Source organism: Petaurus breviceps, unplaced genomic scaffold (genome assembly GCF_028583685.1).
Source record: "Petaurus breviceps papuanus isolate PSGF00001 unplaced genomic scaffold, PetGlider_PUasm1.0 138, whole genome shotgun sequence".
NCBI lineage: Eukaryota > Metazoa > Chordata > Mammalia > Diprotodontia > Petauridae > Petaurus > Petaurus breviceps.
Window position 1 is genome coordinate 15,703,566 of NW_027185694.1, and position 16,355 is coordinate 15,719,920.

A 16,355-nucleotide genomic window follows, 5' to 3' on the forward strand; every position below is an offset into this window, starting at 1 on the left:
ACAATGTATTTTTATTTTCATAAAAATATTAATATTTTAATTTCTAATGTGGTAAATATTGATAGATACAGTGCACATAAATAAGCTCTTTGGAGGGAGGCCTTGATAATTTTTAAGAGTGTAAAGAGGTTCTGAGACCAAAGTTTTGAGAATTTTTTTTTTGCAGTTTTAAGCTTTACTAGTTTTTTTTTATTTAATTTATTTTTAGTTTTCAACATTCACTTCCATAAAGATTTTGAGTTCCAAATTTTCTCCCCATCTCTCCCCTTCCATCTATCCCAAGACAGCATATAAATTGATATAGGCTCAGCATGTACATTCATATTAGTCCTTTTTTCACATTAGTCATCTTATACAGAAGAACTAGAACCAATGGGAGAAACCATGAAAAAGAAGAAACAAAAACAAAAAAGAGAGATAGAGCAAATAATATACTTCAATCTGCATTCAGATTTCATCGTTCTTTTTTCTGGACGTGGACAGCATTTTCGATAATGAGTTTTTGGGAATTGTCTTAGATCCTTGCATTGCTAAGAAGAAAAGTCTGTTAAAGTTAGTTATCATACAATATAGCTGTTACTATATACAATGTTTTTCTGGTTCTGCTCATTTCACTCAGCATCAGTTCATCTAAGTCTTTTCCAGGTTTTTCTGAAGTCAACCTGCTCATTTCTTAAAGCACAGAAGTATTCCATTACATTCATATACCACATCTTATTCAGCCATTCCCCAACTGATGGGCATCCCCTCCATTTCCAATTCTTTGCTACCACAAAAAGAGCTGCTATAAATATTTCTGTACATGTGGTTTCTTTTCCCATTTGTATGATCTCTTTGGGAGACAGACCTAGAAGTGGTATTGCTGGGTTAAAGGGTATGCACAGTTTTATAGCCCTTTGGGCATAGTTCCAAATTTCTTTCCAGAATGGTTGGATCAGTTTACAACTCTACTAACAATGCAGTAGTGTTCCATTTTTCCCACATCTTCTCCAGCACTGAACATTTTCCTGCTTTGTCATATTAGCCAATCTGAATAGGTGTGATGTGGTACCTCAGAGTTATTTTGATTTGCATGTCTTCTAATCTATAGTCATTTAGAGCATTTTTATATGATTTTATATAGCTTTAATTTTTTTCATCTGAGAACTGCCTGTTCATATCCTTTGACCATTTATCAATTGGGGAATGACTTTTTTGAATGACCCAGTTTTCTTATAAATCTGGTGCAGTTCTCTGTATATTCTAGAAATGAAGCCTTTATCAGAGACACTGGTTATAAAATTTCTTTCCCAATTTTCTGTTTCCCTCCTAATCTTGATTGCATTGGCTTTGTTTGTACAAAAACTTTTCAATTTAATGTAACCCAAATTATCAGTTTTGCATTTCACAATGTTCTCTATCTCATTTGGTCATAAATTCTTCCATTCTCCATAAATCTGACAGGTAAACTATTCCTTGCCCTCCCAGTTTGCTTATAGTATCAGCTTTTATATCTAAATTGTGTACCCTTTTGGACTTTATTTTGGTACATGGTGTAAGATGTTGGTCTATGCCTACTTTCTGCCATACTATTTTCCAGTTTTCTTCAAATAATGAGTTCTTATCCCAGCTGCTGGGGTCTTTGGGTTTATCAAACAGTATGTGACTATACTGCTGTGTCTTGTGTATCTAGCCTATTCCACTGATCCACCACTCCATTTCTTAGCCAGTACAAAGTAGTTTTGATGATTGATGCTTTATAATACAATTTAAGATCTGGTATGTCCAGGAAACCTTTCCTTGCATTTCTTTTCATTAATTCCCTTGATATTCTGAACCTTTGAGAACAATGTATTTTATCTACCAGATAATGAGCAAATCAAAGAAAACCTGACTCAGCAAATTCTTCACTGTAAGAGACAAAACTTCTATAAAAATGTAGGCTGAAACATTAGAAAAAATGTAAGAAATATATTTAGATATGTTAGTTTGGATTCTCTTTCCAGTACAGATCACAATTCCTCCTCACCTTCTCATTTTATCTAATACTTACATCTCCATAGCTTTCATAAATCTTTCCTAGAATATGCATCCAATATGTGAGTACTAACATAACATTTAGGTTGTTTGTTGTCTTTAATTTTTACTACATGACTGTCCCACTCCTTTTCCAATCCTGGGTTTCCTTTTCTATGCTACTTCTTGCGTGCAAGTCATCATTGGTATTAATATATATATGCCCCACATTCATCTTTCTTTTTAGCTCCATGTAAAAATTCCAATAGATAAAATAAATCATCCATTAAGACTAATCTAGTCCCCTTTTCCACCATCCCTCCCCCAAAAAACCCAAAGGAGAGAAAGCAATAAAAACAATTCATGGGAATGCAAAATAACACAGAGCAACTAAAACCAAATTTAGTCAACTAAAGATCCATGAATAATAAAAATAAAATTGAAGAATAAGTTCATACTGTAACAGAACTAAAAAAACAACTAATGGAGATGTAAGGCAGAGTAACAAACCTGGAAGAAAAAAGGTTGAGCCTTACGTTAATCAGGATTCCAGGAGACATCAAAAAAGGGAGGAAAAACCCTAGATATTATAATTGAGAAATTAATTGGAGGCAATTTTCAGGGAAGGACAAGAGCAGCCAATATACCTCAATTGAATTGGGGATTCATAGAACTTCAGCATGGAGAGATACAAAATTCAACTCTCTGACACATATAACAAAGATACAATCCCAGGAAGAATATAGAAATTACCTGCCAAAAAATATCTATTAAAATCTCTTTTTACTTCTCAAGAACAACACAAGAAAATCAATGAAGCTAGAATACTAGAATATATGGACCTAAAAGACATGGAGTTAAATTTGGAGATCACATACCTTGAAAAGTTGAGCGTACTGTTTAAAGACAAAAGATTGACATCCCAAATCCAACAGGTTGGAGCCACGGACATTGCTTTCTTCCTCATGTGGTTTTTCCCATTCCTGATTGTCTATGGGAGGGCAGCTCCCAAAGAACAAGAAGCATGAGAAAGAGATGACGGAGAATGACTGTGATAAGCTAGATAAGAAATTGTAGGTCCTTACCGAGATATGTTTCTGAAAGTTTCCCATCCAAAGCTGAAACTATCTGTAGTTCTCAAGGGCAGAACTCTGCTTTATGACCATTTCCTTCATATTCCTGATTCTTCCATATGTCTTTGAAATGGAAAAGCTGCAAATGGAGTAATAATCAACAGCCATATCAGCCCCAGGTAGTCCTGGGTCCTGTCATGTGTAGAACTGAAGGGATGCTGGGGGCCCTGCCTCTACTTTCTGAAAAGACTTAAAATGTAGCAGCTATGTCTGACTTTTCTTGGCAGGAGGATTTTCTATCTCAAATGTGTTTGAATTGTATGAAGGTGGGATTGGGGTTGGGGTAGGGGAGTGGGTCGTTGGGTTGTTTTTTGTTGTTGGGAAGGATGATACATTAAACCCTCTGAACGTGATACACAGAAACCTTAATATCTTCTCTCTAGAGATGCACCTCTTTCATCTCTGCCTTCTGTTCATGAAATTAATTTACAAATTTAATGCAACCCCAATCGAAATACAAGTGAACTTCTCGTGGACCTAGATAAAAATCATAACAAAACTTAGTGTAGAAAACACAGACAATAATATTAAGGGACTCTTTAAGGAATAAAAAGATTATAAAGGTGTACTTATACTTTCAGACTTTGAAATACATTACAAAACAAACTTGGACAATTTTTTTAATGGTACAATGGAACAGAATAGTGATATAAGTAATAGAATAAAATATATACAAAAGTATTAATGTTTGATTTGCCTTTAGAAAATAAAAACTGGGGACAGGATTCATTATTAAACTGAATGAAATGAAAATAAATAAATTATTCTTCAAGTTTTCTCAAAATTTCTATCTCTGACCTGCCTCACAAGTCCAAAGCTCTCCATAATTTCTTTCTCTTTATTCAGTACAAATCTTTCTATTTCTCACTCTATTCTTGCCCCCCCCCAGGCTCCCAGAACCAGAAGTAGAATAATTTCAATACAAGAAAAAATATAGGGGTGGCTAGGTGGCTCAGTGAATAGAGCACCAGCCCTGGAGTCAGGAGGACCTGAGTTCAAATCCGGCTTCAGACATTTAAAACAAAACTAGCTGTGTAACTTTGGGCAAGTCACTTAACCCCAGTTGCCCTACCTTCCCCTCTCCAAAAAAAAAAATATATATATATATATATGTATTATGCATATATACATATATATATATAATAAAGGAAAATAAACGAGTAAAGGAGGAGAGGGCAGATATAATAAACAACCTAATATATACAATTTCTAAAGAATTCATAAAAATATCTATTCCCAAATGAATAGGTTTGGAAAATTTTTATCATGAACTAGAAAATCATGAAATTTGAATATTTCTGTATATAGAAAAGACAGAAAATAGGCACTGTAATAAACCACTAGTCTAACAACTTTTTTTCAATATATATAAAATTCAGCAAAGTAGTAACAATATTGTCCTGTTTGCCTCTGCTCCTGTCTTGCCTTCCTTCTACTCTGTTCTGTGTGTTTTTAAGGGGTGCTTCATAATCAAATAGAACTGTCATTTCTGGTGTCTTTTTAAAAGGTCAGTTTAGGTTAGAAATGGAATTGTTCTTTCTAATTTAACATTTGCACTTTCTAAGTTGATACTAAATATTCAATTTCCTTCCTTTTTTCAACTTTTTAAAAAAAAAATTAGGTAGTGCTGTTCCAAAGGGTGAATTTGTGGAATTTGAAGTTTCTGGCCCTCTGCAATACATGTGGTGGTACCATGCGGTGGGGCTGATCTGGATAAGTGAATTCATTCTAGCCTGTCAGCAGATGACTGTGGCAGGAGCTGTTGTAACATATTATTTTACAAGGTGAGAACTTAAAATTGTAAAATTTTAGAAGTTCATCAAAATTAACTAGGGATCCTGCTCTCTCAAGGGTGTGTCTTAAATGCTTCTTAGTATTTCTTAATGCATAACAAAATAATTCATCTTACTATGCCCTACATAGGACATATGTAGGTACATTCTTTAAATGTGTGTACCTTCTGCTTTGGAGAAATGTCAGTAAAAGACTGGGAAGTTAAGATTTTTTCTTTCTTGAAAATAGGATTGGTTAATTATTGAAATTCTATAGAAGTGTTGGGTCAGAACTAGGACTAAAATTTTGTTTGATTTCAAAGACATAGGGAAGAATCAGGAATATGATTCTTCTCAGGGTCAAATCCAAGATTAAATAACTTTCCCATAATTATGATTTGCCTTGACAGACCTTTATGTTTCTATTTGTGTTATGAGTGGCAAATCATGACTAGTAAATGCCTTCAAAGTACAATGTTATTTAACATTCTTCTTTAATATTGGAACCAGTGAACTCTATGAAGGTTTCAATAAAGTTATCTCTTATTGAGTTATTGATGTTGTAATAAATAAAACTTTTAGAATATCTCAACAACATTGACATTCTTTTAAAATGTATTATGCCACCTTGTCATTTTGTAGTGTTAGTAAGCTGCATTAAAATATCCTCTAAGTTCTAGAATTTGAATAAATTTATTTCAGAGCCTTTTATGCCTTGATTTGATTATAACATCTAATATTTTTATTCTTTGTGATTGAGTTGTTCTTTATAGTGTTGGCTTTGGTGTTTTTTTTAACAGGGATAAAAGGAATCTGCCATATACTCCTATTTTGGGGTCAGTGAACCGGCTTATCCGCTACCACCTTGGTACTGTGGCAAAGGGATCTTTCATTATTACTTTAGTGAAAATCCCACGAATGATTCTCATGTACATTCATAACCAGCTTAAAGGAAAGGTAAGAAGTGAATATTTCTTCTGCATTCTGTGAGTACACTTGTAGAACTCTGAATTTTAATTTGTTGTTGTTATTTAGTCATTTCAGTCGTGTCTAACTCTTTGTGAACCCATTTGGGGTTTTCTTGGCAAAGATACTGGAGTGGTTTGCCATTTCTTTCTCCAGGTCACTTTACAAATGAGGAAACTGAGGCAAACAGGGTTAAGTGACTTGCCCAGGGTCACACAGCTTGTAAATGTCTGAGGTCATATTTGAACTCAGAAAGGTGAATCTTCCTGACTTCAGGCCCTACTCTGTGCCACCTAACTGTCCCCCTGAATCTTTATTTAAGTAGATGTATTTGGGATGGGTAGGTGGCGCAGTGAATAGGGCAACGGCCCTGGGGTCAGGAGGACCTGAGTTCAAATGCGACCTCAAACATTTAACACTTACTAGCCGTGTGACATTGGGCAAGTCACTTAACCCCAATTGCCCTGCCTTCCCCCTCCAAAAAAAAAAGCAAAAAAGAACAAAAACTCAAAACAAAACAAAACAAAAAAATTAAGTAGATGTAATTACCTCATTGAGAGAGCATGGACTTGTGAATAAAACACCAGGCTTGGAGTTAGGAAGATCTGGTTTCAAATTTTGGCTGCACTTAGCTTTGTGACTGGGAACAATTCACTTTAACTTCTGATATTGTTGTGCTTTAGGCAACTTTATAGGATTTTTCTACATTGTCATTGGTTATAATCTGCTTTTGTAAAGAGAAATCTGATACCAGAAGTTCTCTACACTAAAGAAATCAAAGCTTCTTTGTATATGCATGTAATTCCATCACTGAGTTTTAGAGAACTGGACTTTGAAAAGTATGTAAGGAAGAATCAATAACTATTAGACTAAGTAAGCCAAAAATACCTAGCAAAGAACTCCCTATATGACAAGAATTGTTTAGAAAATTGGAAAGCTGTTTGGCAGAAATAGTTCAGACCAGTATCTCATACCATACATACACCCACTTATCCTCTGAACTTCTTGATAGTACCATCACTATCCTAGCCATCCAGGTATGCAACCATGGTTTCATTCTCACTTCTTCGCTCTCATTCACTTTTTGTATCCAATTATTTTTCAGATTTTGTCATTTCTCTCTGCAGAGCATCTCTCCAAATCCAACCCTTCTCTGAGGGCACCCAGTTGTCACCCTAGGTCATGCCCTCACCATCTCTTCCATGAACGGTTACAGTAGCTTCTTAATTGGTCTTCCTGCCTTAAATCTCTCCCCCATTCCACCCCATTCTTCACAAAGTTGCTAAAGTGATTTTCCTAAAACACACATCTCACCATGTCACTCCATCCCACTTCACCCATTCTGTAAACTACAATTCATTAGTATCTCCCTAGTACTGCCAGTATCAGAATTAAGCTCCTTTGATATTTAAAACTCATCATCACAACCTGGAACCTTCCTGTATTTCCCGAGGGGTTTTGGTATTGCTTTGTTCCATCTACTCTACAGTCCACATATACTGGCTACTTTCTGTTCCTCTCAAACAACACTGCATCTCTCATACCCATTATTTTGTACTGCCTTCCTGGAATTCTCTCTCTCTTCCCCTCAACTTCTTAAGACTCCTCAGTTTGCTTCAAATCTGAACTCAAGACCCCCCTTCTACAAGAGCAGGTCTTTCTCTTTCACCCTAGTTGCTAGTTCCATTTTTTAATTCTTTCCATTTACATTATTGTAGTCATACATTATTGTAATCTTTGTGTATGTTTTCTCCTGGTTCTATTTACTTTACTCTGAATCACTTTATGTAAGTCTTCTCATGGCTCTGTGAATTCTTCATATTATTTGCTTCTTACAGCACACTAATAATCTATTATATTCACATACCACAATTTATCTAGCCATTCCCAAAGGATAAGCATCTACTTTGTTTCTAGTTCCTTGCTACCAAAAAAATGTTCTGTTACAAATGAATATTGGCATATACAGGTCCTTTCTTTTTACACCTAAGAACACTTGGGGAAGAATTCTTAACTAAACAAGACAGGCTATCATTGAAGGTAAAATAGATTATCATGATTACATGAAATTGAAAAGCTTTTGCATGAACAAAATCAGTACAAGTAAAATAAGAAGGGAAAGTATTAATTGGGGGGAAATCTTTATATAAAATATCTTTATCCTTTTTGGATAAAAAGGGTCTTTTATCCAAGATTTTTAGGGAATTAATGCAAATATATAGATGAAGAACTACTCCACAGATAATCAAAGGAGTTCTTGCAAAGAATGGCAAACTATTAGCAACTATTTGAAAGAATGCTCCAAATCAGAGAAATGAAAATCAGAGCAACTCTGAGGTTTAACCTCATACTCAGCAATTTGGCAGAATTGACAAAAGATTGAAGTCTATGTTAGGAGGGCATTATAAAGAAAAGCACACTAAAAACACATTATTGGTATAGCCATGGATTAGTCCGAGCATTTTGGGGAAAAAAAGCAATTTGGAATTATGCAGTGAAGTGTCTAAATTATCCATGTGCTTTGGTTCAGTGGTCCCACTACTAGTAATATATCCCCAGGACATCAAAGATATAAAGAAGGGGCCTGTACACACCAAAATAGTAATAGCAACATTTTTTGTGGTAGCAAAGAACTAGAAACAAAGTAGATGCTTATCATTTTCAAATGACTGAAAACGTTGTAGTACTTTATCATAAGAATTAAACATGAATTTGCAAAAGCATGAGAAGATTTATGAACTGATGAATATACAGAATCAAGGAAAAAATTATATATAGTTGATGAGGGATGACAATAGGTTCAGCAGGAACTCTGATCTTTATCTAAGACCAGAAAGCCTGCGATTCGGTCTGGAAAGAATTCAGCCCAAGCCAACTTGGAGTCAGAGTTGTACAAGTTTATTGTATGCTTTACAGCGGGCAAGGGTCCTTAGGGGACCTGCAAGCTTAAAGAAGACACAGGCATAGCTTTTAAAGAGTTAAGGCTATTCATTGGATGTCAGTTATGCTGACCAGGTGAAAAGAGGGTGAGATTAGGGGGGAGTTAAGGTGGGGCCAGTGTTTAAAGGAACATGCACTTTTAATGTCAACTGCACAGGCGTATTGCCCATAATCTACTGGGAAAAAGCCCAAGTGGGGGCTTCCTGGAGGTGTGGTTTTAGGCTTGAAAAGTCACTAAGTCAGCTAGCGGTCAAGGGCTGACAGAGGAGTGCCCAGTCTGCCACCCATCAGTGTCATGTTTGACAAGATTGATGTCTGGGAACCAAGGCTAACAGAGACTCAGTATGTGGATAATTACTAAGGAGTTAACCTAGAGATAGGGTCCTGAAGGATTCAGGGGGGCAGCGGGACACTATTCAAGGGGGAGATAATAGTTGCCTAAGCTGGAACATTTATAGGTACTTTTGTGAAGGATTCATAGGAATAGCTTGTTATTGTTCCAAGCTGAGAGAAACAGCTCATGAGTTGTTGCTAGGCAGAATTAATGCTCTGAGGCTGGGAGCGAGGGGGGGGGGGGAATGGAGTGAGATTTTACAAATTGATGTTACAAATTGATGTTACAAATATAGATCCCAAGAACCCCATCATAGGGACTACCATAATGCAAATAGGAAGAAAAACAAAATTGAAACTAACGATAATGATAAGAACTAAAATTTGATCCAGGAAAAGAGTTGACAAAATGTATCTCCTTCTGTTATTGAAGACTTAGGGTTATAGGTGTGGAGTATTTTGTATACTATCAGTCATGATCAATATGCTCATTAATTTTGTTAAACTGCTTTTATTCTTTGTTTCTTAATCTTTCTTACAAAGCATTAGAAGTAGAGGAGAAGTGATATAAAAGCAAAAGATAGCAATAAAATTAGATTTAAAAAGAAAGCAATAAAATTAGATTTAAAGAAATAGACACATTTTAAAAGCCTATTCCCCAATAGCTAGTTATATATGAATAACCATAGCCATATCTGAATAATCAGTTTTCAGAAGAATTATAAACTTTGATGGACACATGAAAACATGCTCCAAATTACTAATAAGAGAAATCCACATCAAAACAACTTGGTCACACCTCACACCCACCATGCAAATTGAAAAAGATGTTAGAGTTGGTGAAAAGAAAGGCATACCAACACACTGCTAGTAGAGCTATGAAAAAGCCCAGCCATTCTGAAAAGCAAGAACAGTGAGTAAAACTGTTCATACATTTGACCCAGTGATTCCTCTACTGAGTGGTTACCCAAAGAAACTAAATGATAGAAACAAAGGTCCAACATAAGAGTTCTCTAGTCATAGCAGTACCAAAATATTAAAGAAATAGAAGTCCATTCATTGATGAATGGTTAGAAAAACCATGATTTACATAAATGGTCACTTCCTTCAGCAAGGGTTTATAATGATACTTTCTGTTAATAAATGAAGGATATGGAAAGAAGGTGAATTAGCCATATCAGTTCTCAAACTGTATTACAAAGTGGTAATCATCAAACAATCTGCTACTTGCTAAGAAATGGAGTGGTGTATCATTGGAATAGATGAAGTACACAGTACACATTAGTAAATGACAATAGTAATCCTAGTGTTTAATAAACTGAGAGATCCAAACCTTGGAGACAAAAACTACTAGGAATACTGGAAAATAGTTTAGCAGGAACTAAGTATAGACCAACATCTCACACTGTATAGCAACATAAGGTCAAAATATGTACACAGTTTAGACATAAAGGGTGATACTTTATGCAAATTAGGGGAGCATAGAATAGTTTACTTGTCAAATCTCTGGGTAAGAAAACAATTTATGACCACACCAGAGATAAAGAGCATTACAGGACATAAAAATGGATAATTTTGGTCACCTGAAATTAAAAAACTTTTGCACAAACAAAATTAATACAACCAAAAGTAGAAGGAAAGCTGAAAACTTTATCTTTGATAAAGGCCTCATTTCTCAAATATATAGAGAATGGAGTCAATACAAATCATTCCCCAGTTGAGGAATAGTCAAAGAATATGAACAGGCAGTTCCAGATGAAGAAATCAAAACTATCTAGTCATATGAAAAATGCTGTAATTCACTGTGGATTAGGGAAATTCAAATTAAAACAACTCTTGAGATACCACCTCATACCTATTAGGTTAGCTAATGTGACAGAAAAGGAAAATAACAAATGTTGGAGATGATGTGGGAAAATTAGGACACTAATGAACTGTTGGTGAAGTTGTGAACTGATTCAGCCATTCTGGAGAGCAATTTGGAACTATGCCTAAAGGGCTATAAACCTTTAATCCAAGAAAGAGATTTTTTTAAAGGGGGTAAGGACCTACTTGTATAAAAATATTTATAGCAGCTCTTTTTGTGGCAGCCAAAAATTGGAAATTGAAGGGATATCTATCAATTGGGAGGCGGTTGAACAAGTTGTGATATATAATTGTGATGCAATACTATTGTGCTATAAGAAATGATGAGCAGGATGCTTTGAGAAAAACCTGGGAAGACTTACATGAACTGATGCAAAGTGAACTTTATAGAACTAGGAGAGCATTATACATAGTAACAGCAATATTGTATGATGATTAATTGTAAACGACTTAGCTATGTTCAACAATACAAAGATCCAAGACAATTCTGAGGGACTTATGGTGAAATGTACTATCCACCTCTAGAGAAGGAACTGATGGAATGATGGATGTAGACTGAAGCATACTTTTTTTAAATTTTCCTTGGGGTTTTTTGGTTATTGTTTTCTTTTACAAGATGACTAATATGGAAATATGTTTTGCATAACTACACTTATGTAATGTATATAAAATTGCTCACCTCAATGAAAGAGGACATGAGGGAGAGAGGGAAAGAATTTAGAACTGACAATTGTGAAAAATGAAGGTTAATTGTTTTTAACATGCAATTGAAAAGAATTAAAATTAAAAATTAAAAAAAATTATGGATATGACAAATTCAAAAGAGTATAAAAATTTATATGATCTAATGCATCTGAAACATACAGAATCAAGAGAACAATATGCATAATGACTGCAACAATATACATGGAAAGATTACTAAAAGGCAGTTGAACTTATCAGTACTTGAAAGACCAGTGAAGTTCTACAGAACAAGCAGTAGAGCATCATAACAGAGAGATGAAGTTCTACTAGGAAAAAACATCGTATACATTGTCAGATGCAGATACTGTAATAGATGTTTTCATTTGTTTTGGGGGACAAGGGGACACAAGACAGGTCACAGTAGAAGATTAATTTTGGCAGAGGTAGGGAATAAAAACAGGCAGTTGAGATGACTGTGATAGTAAAGATAAAACATAAAGTGGAGCCTGCATATTTTTTCACTTAAAAATTCCTTATGATTGAGTTTGGTACTTCAGTTTTTAAATTATAGTTTCTTTTTTTCCCTATCCAGGAAAATGCCTGTGCTCGATGTATGCTGAAATCTTGCATCTGTTGCCTGTGGTGTCTTGAAAAGTGCCTAAATTACTTAAATCAGGTAACACTATATACACACATCAACTTTCACTGAAAAGAGACATCATTTTTCTCCTCCAAGACAAAATAATTAGCTTTAATTCATTGAAAGGGTTTTTTTTTCTTTATTGCATTATATTTGTTAACAAGCCTATATATTTCAGTCAAATCCTTATGCTAACGTTAATGTATATTTTGTTCCTCCTGAGGTTTATTATTGCATTATTCTCTGTTTATAATGCATGAATGAGAAATTATTAGGGTTCAACTTTCAGGAAAGTCATTTAGAAATGAACGTAATCATGTCATCATAATTAAAACAAGTATGTCCAGTAATTAAGTACCACTTAGTAATTTGCCATCTACAACTCTCAAGCCTTGTTATAGTTGTTTGAAATGATTTGTAGAAAATAAAATTTGTTTTTGAGGTGTACTTTTTGAATGTTTTAGAGTTTAGTCAAAATACCATCTTCCAGAGAAAAAAAAATCTCTTGTTTTAAGTGTAAAATATTCCCCCCTCCAAAAAAAAGAAAACTTGAATTTTTGTTCTCTTGTTTTTGAGGTATCACATTTTATCATCTGTGACAATGGCCATCTTCATGATATGATTTTCTCCTGTTTCTCTGAATTACAATATGTTCCTCTCAGGATTTGAGAAGAATGTTCATTTAATGCAACTCTCTTCATTATTCCTAATTCCACATACTTAATTGCTCCATGAAAGCAATAGCTCTTGGTTTTCCAAGACTCTGCTCCTTCTAGTCATATTCCTTCTAATTATATGGGCAGTTTTTAAAAAAGCTAACTGAAGCACCATCCCTTATAATGCTGAGATCACCACTTTCGCAAAAAAAAAAAAAAAAAGTTTGACCACTCTTAATGCTTCTGTGCTACTGTTCAAAAATTAAATTGCTTTCTTTTTTATGCTGACTTTCTGTATCTATACATTTTCCCTATCTTGAGCTCTGTGAGTCTTGGGAAAAAAAAATCAAAGGATAAATTGTTTCTCTAGTTTTTTGAAGTGGGTGGAAATGGCAAATGGTATTTGAGAACTGGCATCCTCATTCTTTGAAGAGCTTTAATTTTGATTTCTCATTTCTGAACAGACAAACTGGAATACTCTCTCCTGTGTTCTATTTTCAACAGTGTCTCATCTCTTCACTGTGTTTCCTCTTTTTGCTCTAAAATGTCTTTCTTTTTTCTCCCTATCTTGAATGCGACATTATTGTCAAAGTGGTATTTAACTTCCTTTTTGTCTGCCATAAGATTTGTTTTAAAGAATTACAGAATTACATAGTAAAATCTACTTTTACTGTAAGCCATTTGAAACTGCTAACACCATCTCATATGAACTACTTCACATATTCCTTTTTTTTCCCTCCTAGTCTGCAGTGTTTGAATTAAAGAATGGAAAATGAGTTAGAGTGCTGCTGTTGGTTTGTTTGTTTTTTTTCAGAAGATCCTGAAACTCTTCCATATCCATGTAAAGATTTGCCTAAAAGGACCAACCTATTCATAATCCATTGTTTTTCCTTTCTCTTCTTTCAACAAAAATAATGCACAACCTCCCTTACTTCCCTTTTTTCCCCCTTCACTTGAAATAGCATTCTTCTTAAATTTACTTTAAACATCACTTTCTTGTATTGGTAGCAGTGAGTCTTCATGCCTACTTAGGGTGATTCAGTTTGACCTGTAGACAAGAATATTTGTTGTATCTTTTCCTACCTTAATATAGAATTATCATCTAATGAAATAGGTGCTTAGCAAATATTTCTCAAATTAATAATAATTATATTCATATAGTGCTTCATAAAAAGCTAATTCTTTGAGAATTATTGGAGAAAGTTAAAATGGATAAATTATAAACTCTTTCATTTTATAAAGGAAACTCCTAATTTTTTTTTTACTAAGAGAAGGGAGCAGTGGTACTGGTCTCCAAAAATCATTGGTATTTGTTTTTCAGATGTAGGTTTTGCACTTGCGTATGAATATGGCTAGAGGTGGCAATGTTCTCTCAATGTTCTAGGAACCTCTCCAGAACTCTTAACTTGCAGATAAGGTGCTGGTACAAATTGGTAGAATTTTCTCATCTGGGAAATTCTAGGTCTCATCCCTGCCTAGGACTCTGGCCATCACTGAAAATGGTAGCTTTTCTTTTTTTTTTTTTTAAAGCAATCGGGGTTAAGTAACTTGCTCAAGGTTACACAGCCAGTTATTTCTGGGTGTGGTGCTAAGTATCTGAGCCCAGATTTAATCCCCAGGTCATCCCAACACTGGGGCTGGTGCTCTTACTCGCTGAGCCACCTGGCCACCCCTAAATTTATCTTTATTCATTTTTTTTAAGCAATTGGGGTTAAGTAACTTGCTCAAGGTTACATGGCCAGTTATATCTGGGTGTGGTGCTAAGTCTCAGAGCCTAGATTTGATCCCAGGTCATCCCGACTCTGGGGCTGGTGCTCTTACTCACTGAGCCACCTGGCCGCCCCATAATGGTAGCTTTTCCAAACTGAAAATGTTTAAATTCATACCATTCCAAAGAAACGTGAACCCATTGGTCATTCGGTAAACATTTGTCACATGCCTACTGTGTGCTGGGTACTTTGGTTATGTTGAGGATACAGTGACAAAATCGAACCATTGATGCCCCAAAGGAACAAGATGTGGCTGTCTCCAAAGAACCAGTGAAGCTTTTCAACTTCCTTACCTTGGCTCAGAACTCTTTTCCATCAACCACAACCACTTCTTCTGTTACAAGAAATAGCATCACTTCATAAGTTGAAATACATCATAAGTTTTTAGATCATACTTTTTCTATAGAAGGAGAGAGGTAAATTCAATGTTTTGAGGGTCTTCTTCTGCTGGGCCACAGGCTACATAGGGAATAAAAATGATTAAGAGGATACATGTATTCTTGTCAAAGAACTTTACTGCCTAATCTGTTGAACCATGTCAGCAAAAAAATTCAAAGAAAAATTTTTCAATCTGAATGTGCAATTACTCTCTGTTATTAAAGACTATATGCTTTATCTTACATATTAGGTTATTGTAAGTTTTGGGTAACCAAGAAAATATAGTTAACTAAAAGTTTATTTTTGTTCCAGTAGGTCTTTTATCTATAATTTACTTTGTTTTCACTCCTAGGAACCAAGTAAAGCCAAAGATCAAAAGAGTTCTTTTGATTGATATATAAATTTTAAAGAGAGGGTTATTGAGATTAGGAGGGTAGAAGAGAAGAAGTTCTGTTCCATCATAATTAATTCCATAAACTAAACATTGTCAAATACAGATAGCAAACATAATAATATGTGCATGTGGTTATCTTTTTCTCATCCTTCTTGACCTCTCCACTGTATCTGACACTGTTAACTTTTTCAGTCATCCTCAAATTTCCCACACCTTCTCAGCTGAGAACCTTGTCTTGTTTCACTAAAAAAAAAAAAAAAAAAGAATTGAGGCCATTTGTGAAAGCTCTGCCAAAAAAATGTCTCTATTCACTGTGAGCTCATCACTTCCCTCATGGGAAGTGGGTAGCATGCTTTATCATATGTTCTCCATGGATATGACTGGTCGTAGCACTGATCAGAATTCTGAAGTCTTTCAGAGTTGTCTTATATACAATGTAATTTTTCTTGTATATATTGTTCTTCTAGTTCTGCTTACTTTGCTCTGCATCAGTTAGTATTGCCCAGGATTGTCGGAAATTTATTTCATCATTTCTTACAGAGCAATAATGTCACGGTACATTCATGTGTCACAATTTGTTTGGCCATTTCCAAGTTGATAGACATGCCTTAGTTTCTAGTTATTTTTAGCAAATTTGTTTTCTTTATGGCTATTCATACTTGTTTCTCTGTTAAATTGGACAAATTTCTATATCAGACTGCATGTGTGTGCGTGTGTGCATGTGTGTGCGTGTGCGCATGTGTGTATGCGTGCACATGTATGTGTGTGCGTGTGTATGTATGTGTGTGCATGCGTGTGTGCATGTGTGTGCGGGCGTGGGCTGTGCGTG

General features: G+C 35.0%; 1 protein-coding gene across 2 annotated transcripts in view; it reads left to right on the top strand.

Moving 5' to 3' along the window:
- Window positions 1-16,355, top strand: part of SLC44A1 (solute carrier family 44 member 1) — a 217,524-nt gene that overhangs the window by 184,858 nt on the left and 16,311 nt on the right. For both annotated transcript variants that reach the window (XM_069106130.1, XM_069106121.1), the window contains exons 10-12: window positions 4,750-4,912; window positions 5,701-5,857; window positions 12,282-12,365. In XM_069106130.1, the coding sequence (XP_068962231.1) occupies window positions 4,750-4,912; window positions 5,701-5,857; window positions 12,282-12,365 (404 nt within the window). The remainder of the gene's footprint in view (window positions 1-4,749; window positions 4,913-5,700; window positions 5,858-12,281; window positions 12,366-16,355) is intronic.